The sequence below is a fragment of the Gavialis gangeticus genome, unplaced genomic scaffold (assembly GCF_001723915.1).
Source record: "Gavialis gangeticus isolate Ggan-Ray unplaced genomic scaffold, GavGan_comp1, whole genome shotgun sequence".
NCBI lineage: Eukaryota > Metazoa > Chordata > Crocodylia > Gavialidae > Gavialis > Gavialis gangeticus.
The window spans coordinates 15,363,363-15,370,965 of NW_017729008.1; the positions used below are offsets into that span (position 1 = coordinate 15,363,363).

Genomic DNA, 7,603 nt, shown 5'->3' on the forward strand with positions numbered 1-7,603 from the left:
TAAAAAAAAAAAAAAAAAAAACAACCTATGTTGAATGCATTCAGCTAATTTCAGTCGTAATTGTTTAATAATATATTTTCAGAATAGTAAGTATTCAACCCATTGTAGGGCTGCCCCAACACACCAGACCACCCAACACTGGAACTGTGATTTCAGAAAGAAGATATGAAACACAAAAAACTGATATCAAATGCAGAACTAAATGTGCATTGTTTGAGGTAAAATGTATGGGATTGCAAGGTGTAAGAGAATTAAAACATCCTTCGTTTGCCTTTTTCCCCAATTAGGTCCTTCCAGCTAATCTCTTCCTGTCTGCATTGCTCAAATCGAACCTTCCAGGTAGAATAAATAGTAAAAATCTGAAACTCAATGTTTTTCTTTTTCATATTTAGGAAAATCCCTCCTGCGGCAGATAGCCCCATGCCTTCTCCAGCAGCACATATCACCACCCCTTTTCCGGCATCAGTTTTACAGCCTTTCAGCAACCCCAATGCAGTGTATATTCCTTCAACACCCATCAACTCAAGAATCACTTCTTCTTACATAATGACATCAGCCATGTTATCAAATACAGCCTTTGTGACAACGTCGGATACGAATTCCATTATGTCACACACCACAGCTTTTCCTCATGTGGCCGCGAGTTTAAGTATCATGGACTCAACTTTTAAGGCACCATCAGCTGTGTCACCAGTGCCAGCAGTCATCCCTTCCCCATCCCACAAGCCATCCAAAACAAAAACCAGCAAATCCTCAAAAGTCAAAGACCTGTCCTCACGTAGTGATGAGTCTTCAAGTAACAAAAAGAAAAAGCCGCAGTCCTCTTCCTCCTCATTATCTTTGCAGACATCCTCGTCTTCATTTTCAGGTTCCCACAAAAAGAACTGTGTCCTGAACCCTAGTTCAACTTTGAACTCCTATCAGGCGACATCTTCCTATAACAGTATGTCTGTGCACAATACAAATAATGGAACAAGCCCACTCAGTGCCAAATCGGAGCCCTCAGGACGGACTTCATTATCAAGTAGCTCAACAGACTCAGTAAAGCATATGAGCATGGTAGTAAGCAGTATTGACTCCTCTAATTTGTCTGTATCCTCTCTTGTGCACCATTCAGGGGACCACTCCCTTGCAGCACACAATGCAGTGTCTTCTCTACCCCTTTCTTTTGACAAATCAGAAGGAAAAAAACGTAAAAACTCTAGTTCTAGTAGTAAAGCCTGTAAAATCACTAAAATGCCTGGTATGAATAGTGTTCACAAAAAGAGCACTGCCAACCTTATTTCTACGGTGCCAGATCCTACAAACAGCTCCATCTCTCGGCAGGTAAGGGACTCTTCCAGTTACTACATTGCAGCTCTTGTTTGTCTTGAAATATCTTGTATTGGGGGGGAACAAGGTTTACAGTTGCCTCAGACTCAGTGTTACTTCATTTAACTTTTTGTTTAGGCTCATTTAAAAACAAACTTCATTTCCGCATGGAAAAGTGGTTCAAGTACGCACAGGAACTGTTGTGATACTGTCCCTAAATAGTTCTGTTTTTATTTTGTGGCAGTTTTTATGTGACTGTAAAATGAATCATTTATATTTTGAAAATCAAATTGAGGGGGAGAGGTGAGAAAGGACTGAGGAAAATTAATTTCTGCTCTTCTTGTTCATGTACTTGATACAGTGATTGCAAATTCAGTAGCATCAGTCTCATTCCTCAGGTCAGGTGGGTATACAGGCTTTCACTTTTGGAGTGGGATTTTTGTTTTTTCTTGCGTAAGAGTAAACAAAATAAAGACCAGACCCTGAGAGGTGAAGAGTATCAGTCACTACTGTCGATCCAGTAGTGGTTTTGTGTGTTCAGCATCTTTTCAACTCCAGGTAGAAAACCAAACTCAGTATTTTTCCATCTTGAGCTACTCAGGTACTTGAGCTACTCATCCATTTTAGAGGTTTATCTCAAAATGAACTGTGGAAAATGAATGGCAAATTCTCTGAGTTAATGTCCCTTTTCTTGAACTATGTCTTCCTTCTGCTTCACGCTTTTTAGGTTGGCTGAGCTCAATCACATTAATTCAACTCAGATTTAGTTCATATTTTGAATCAGCAAGATAGAAGTATGATAAACACACGGAACTAAAACAGCTCTGTAATTTGGTGTTTAATGTTCATGATTTTTTTTTAATTATGCATTATCCACTACACACCATTGTGACTGTTTTTCATCTCATGATTGGAAAATTCACATCAGTCCCCCAGAACAGGAGCGCTCAACCCCTAGCCCATTCCGGCCCCTGGAGCCCCACAGGCCATGGCCCCACACACTAGATCGGGCATCCAGGGTAGCATGAGGCCCAATCCTGGCATGCAGAGGCTGAGCAGGGGCAGCATGGGGCCCCCAGAGACCAATGCTAGCCAGGCAGAGGCAGCACAGGGCCCCACACCTGATCTCAGTGTGTGGAGAGGTCTGGGGCCTGATCAAGCCTGCAGACAGGCTCTATGCCATTCATCTGGCCCAGAGGTCCAAAACTATGAGCAGAGCTGTTCTAGAAAAGAAAGAACTGTAATTTTCACACAATACAGAAGAATTTATTCGTAGGACAATCCACAATGCCCTCGTCATAGAAAGCTAAGTGTTAATGGATTTAAAGAAACTTACTCAAACCTTTGATTTGCTGTAAACTAATTAATGGAGTCTTACAGGAGTCAGCGAGAGTTCCCCAGGCGATAGCCAGCCTCCCTTTCTTCATGCTAGATGGCAGTGGGAGTGGGGAAGGGAATGTTAGCCATTGTAAAGTTAATATTTATAAAGGTAATAATTTCCTTTGGAATTATCCAGCATCTTCATTTGATTATACTTGCTTTTACAAACAGCAGTGCTTAGTGTTTTCTCATTTCCCTCGAATTTGATGGAAAAAACCTGCCATAATGTGCACTGAAGCAGATTGTGTCTTTGGTAGCTGAAAATCATCACATTATAGACTTGCTTTGTAATCTTAAGCAAGTCACTTCACTTCTGCTTCATCTGGAAAATGAAGCACCTGCGCTGCTTTCACCCTTGGAGCCTTTGGAGGCTTTTCCCCAACCGGAGGTCGAACAAATTACATTAGAGTAATCCTAGTCCGAGTTCTGTGTGCCATTCGCACTTGGCTAATTGTAGTTTCCACCTTCTGCATGATTTGGTGCCACAAAATCTAGCACAGGTTTCCCCATGTGTCCTAGAACAGCCCCTGGAGGCCTGGGAGGGCACCTGCATTTTGTTAGCATTCTGGCAGCAGAGACATGAAGCAGTTTCAGAAGGTTATTCTGAACATCAGGTCATTGTTTAAATGTGGGTGTGCTGGGAGCGGAGGATTTGATGCTGCTTTTAAATATCTAAATAAATAAGGAGGTTATAATACTTCACCTAAATCTTCACAGAAAATCACCACTAGTTTTAGAACCTCAAACCTCTTGCAGAAAATGTCACTGTATAAGGGCAGAGTATGAATGAGTACATAGTGGCCATATATGTCCCAATAAAATCTTTATTATTTTGTAGCAGTTTTTATGTGACTATAAAATGTATTATTTAGCACCAGTAACATGGTCAGAGCTGTACAGTGCACAAAAACAAAGCCAGTCCCTGCCCTGGAGAGGGCTATACTCTAGAACAGCGATTCCCAACCAGGGTGCTGTGAGATCCTTTTAAGGGTGTTGTGGGATGCCGCACAATATTAGCACTGCTAATTATGCGGACACCTACACATGATTCACAAGATAAAACTAGAGATTTTAGATAAGAATCCATCGTGTCAGGCATTCTGACTGGTGGTGATCTTTCTGAGTTCTTTGCTACAGAAGAATTACTGTTAGTTTTCTGTAGTCAAAACACAAGGGAAAGCTAAGAGCTTTCTAAGGGGGGCATGTTCTAAGGGGTGTCTTGAGTCTAATCCTAGGTGTCTTGACTATAAAAACATTGAGATCCACTGCTCTCAAAAGCAGAAAGAAGTAGAAGACAGGATATACTGGGTAGTCCAGAGGTTGGGGATAAGAGTGAGGCTTTTTTGGTTTTGTTTTTAAGTAACAAAGCTTACAGATATAGATATATATGTGTGGGTATGTATATTTTTATAACTTAGCTCTATATACGTATAGCTAAGTTATAAAGCAGGGGTGGGCAAAATGCGGCCCATGGGCAGCCTGTGGGGCCCCTAAAAAAATGGAGAATATTAATATTTCTCTACCTTTGGTTCCTATTAAAAGTGACAGGAACCAAGAGGAGTAGGACCCAGGGGAAGCCTGGCGGGCTCCAACAACAGTGGGAACTGCCTGCCAGGCCAGAGCCCCAGACGGGGTTTCTGAGCTGGGAACACATGGCTGCCCCATGCTGGAAGCTCAGGTAAGGGGGGCCAGACCCCGGGCAAGGAAGGAGTGTGGCGGGGGGAAGCGGCCCCTCCCCGCCCATGTCCAGTGCCCCACACTACAGCTGCTTGCAGCCTGCGTGGGGCTGCCTGTGCCCGCTCCAAACAGTCCCATGCGGACTGCGAGCGCCTGCAGCATGGGGCTGGGGAGGGGCTGCTTCCCCCCCACGCTCAGGTTTTCCCTCGGCTCCTTCCTTGCACAGAGAAAAGCGGCCCCTCACCCACCCCATGGCCAGTGTTCCCCACTGCAGGCACTCGCAGCCCATGTGGGGCTGTCTGGAGCAGGCACAGGCAGCCCCAGGCAAGCTGCGAGCAGCTACAGCACGGGGCACCGGGCATGGGTCAGGGAGGGGCTGCTTTCCCCATCCCACTGTGCTCAGCACCACCTTGTAACCTGGCCCCACTGCCAGGATGACAGTGGGGTGGGTTACAAGCCGGTGCTGAGCGCAGGGAAAAGCGGCCCCTCACCCGCCCCATGGCCAGTGCCCCATGCTGCAACCACCTGCAGCCCACATGAGGCTGCCTGTGCCTGCTCCAGACAGCCCTGCTTGGGCTGCAAGCACCTGTAGCAGGGAGCGCCAGCCATGGTGCAGGCAAGGGGCCACTTTTCCCTGTGCTTCTTCCCTGCTAGCGAGCAGGGGGTTGCGGCTGTGTGCTGCCTCCTGCCTGTACTGCGGGGCTAGGGGGCACTGGGTGTGAGCGGGTAGGGCACCAGTGGGAGCACAGGGCCTGCACCGGTGTCCCAGGGCCAGTGCCGGCAGGGCCCAGAGCAGGGTCCCAGCCAGCAGGGTCTCTATAGAGCTGAGCCAGCTCCCCTCTCTCCCTGCTGGTGCAGCCCAGCCTGGCTCCACAGACCCCTGCCAGCCTGCGCCCTGCTCTGGGCACTGCTGGTGCTGGCCCCGCAACATTGATCCCAAGACATTGGGACATTGGTCCCAAGACGGTGACCAGGGGGTGGGGCACCTGTCAAGGGGCGGGGCTACCCATGTGGCCCTCGGCAGCCTGCCAAAACTGGGTAAGTGGCCCTCCACTGAAAATAATTGCCTGCCCCTGTTATAAAGCCTCCATGTCATGAGGACATTGCAGGAAAATGGTGTTTGGAAGGGCCTTGAATGGAAAGGGTGCTGTTGGATAAGGATTTCCATGCCTAGGAGCAGCACTTGGATTGGGGCAGAGTGGAGGTCCCCAAAAAAGTCCAAACATGTATTTTTTCTGCTCCTGGCTGAACAAACAGGGAGAAATGATTTACTGGGCTTTAAAAAAAGTTAATTCTATGTATTGGAGAGGGATATGGACATTGTTTTTCAGCTGTGGATGATCTCACACAGCCCTGTAAATCTGTACCATGTGAACAAAACTGTGCTCTCCATCCCTACACAGCCATTAAAACGCTGTATGAATCAGCCATACCTTTGCATCCCTGCTCAGTGGTTTTGAAATATATACCCCGAATATGACTTAGTCATCTGAAACACAGGAATCCTTAATGTCTAAACAAAGGAAGAAGAGCAGACTCTGAATTGTTACTTCAATACAGAATGCTGGTACTTTTATGCCCTTGGAATCGGGGACCTGTCACCTTTGTCCAAGACACAGGAATAGCAAGGTCTGGAGAAACAACTGTTCAAAGCACAATTGAGATGTTCCAAGTGCTGGTCCCTGCCCTCCCACTGACTTGTTCTGTGACCATTGGCCTTCAGCTGTTTCAGTCCCCTCATCTGTAAATTTAAGGGGCCTGGCAAACATAACATGTAGGCCATGACTAAGGTGTTAATTGCATCATAAATAGCAACCTGCCACTTGTTAAAGCCAATTTATGGGACAGTAATATATCAGACAAGGCACAAAGATATAATGTAGAATATCTTTATGGCTTGTTTATATCATATGTTAAATTGAACATGTGGCCTGCCAGGACTGACCTACAGCAGATTCTGGGGCTCAGCTGAGCATCAGGATGGCGTGAGATAGCTCCAGAGTCCAGGAAACAGCCATTCCCTACCTGACAAATGAGATCTGGCCAGGAACAGCGCTGGGTCCTGGACTCAGTGCCCTGCCCAATCCCAGCTGGGGGGACAAAGGGGTTCCATGAGCCCAATATCAGGAAGAAACCTCCTGTACCCCAATATCAGGCTCATTGCACCATGGAGAAAGCATTTGTTGCTCACCCCATTATGTCTAGATGCTGGACATCACCATACGCAATTCAGAGGCCCCTGATACAGTCCAATACAAAGGAGAGATGATTTAAAGCCCTTTCTGTGGCTCTTTTGCTGAGGAGGTATTCTAATGTATGAGTTAAAACCTGTCCTTTCATAAAATAAACCTGCCTTGGGAGGTGGGAGTATGCAGATATCCGTGCCCCTGAAGCTAATATGTGTGTATACATATGCATACACACACCACTTCTTTTACTATGTAGAGAATCTTGCCTGTCAGATTACAAGAGAAATGCTCTTCCAACCACCCAGCAAAGAGAATGGTTTGCTTTAAATCAGTGTGTGTGTTGTGGCTTGGATGCTCAAACACAGGGACACATACCTATAGAAAAGAATAGACGTGACCATCTCTTTGGGTCAGAGACAATGAGGAATTGTTAGAAACCGAGTGACTGCAAGGGACCACAAAATGTCTAGGGTTCTGAAATAAAAAAGGAAGAGATTGCAATAAACTGTTTATGACAGTAACAGATTTATGAGGTGAATAGTGAAGCTAAAAGGCCAGGAATTGTAAAGAGATTGGGAAGCCTTTCTCCACAGAAGATAGTTAGGGTGTTGAACAAGCCATGTAAAACACAACTGTAAAAGTTGCAACCATGTATATATTTTACAGGGGTTGTTCAGTAATCGTGGCAAGAAGAGGCGCAAACATAACTAGGGATGCAAAGTATTTTCCTCTGTTCATTCTAATATCCTACAGTATTATCAGCCAGACCTCTCAAGCAGTTAAAAGTAATTGAGCGTTTCCATTTGACCTAGTGGGGCCCTTGGCTCCTAATAGGGTATATAAATTACATTGCTCAGGGATGTAGGGGGGTAGTTAGGAAGGCCAAGGCAGAGATGGAACTGGGACTAGCTTCCCAGATTAAGGACAATAAGAAGTCCTTTTTTAAATACATAGGGGACAAAAAGAAGGTCCCGGGTAATGTGGGGCCCTTGCAGGACGCATTGGGAAATTTGGTTGTCACACCAGACGACAAAGCTAACATGTTT

At 45.8% G+C, this 7,603-nt stretch overlaps 1 protein-coding gene across 3 annotated transcripts in view; it reads left to right on the forward strand.

Moving 5' to 3' along the window:
* Positions 1-7,603, forward strand: part of ATXN7L1 (ataxin 7 like 1) — a 232,420-nt gene that overhangs the window by 215,896 nt on the left and 8,921 nt on the right. For all 3 annotated transcript variants that reach the window (XM_019509425.1, XM_019509422.1, XM_019509423.1), the window contains one exon: positions 393-1,326. In XM_019509425.1, the coding sequence (XP_019364970.1) occupies positions 393-1,326 (934 nt within the window). The remainder of the gene's footprint in view (positions 1-392; positions 1,327-7,603) is intronic.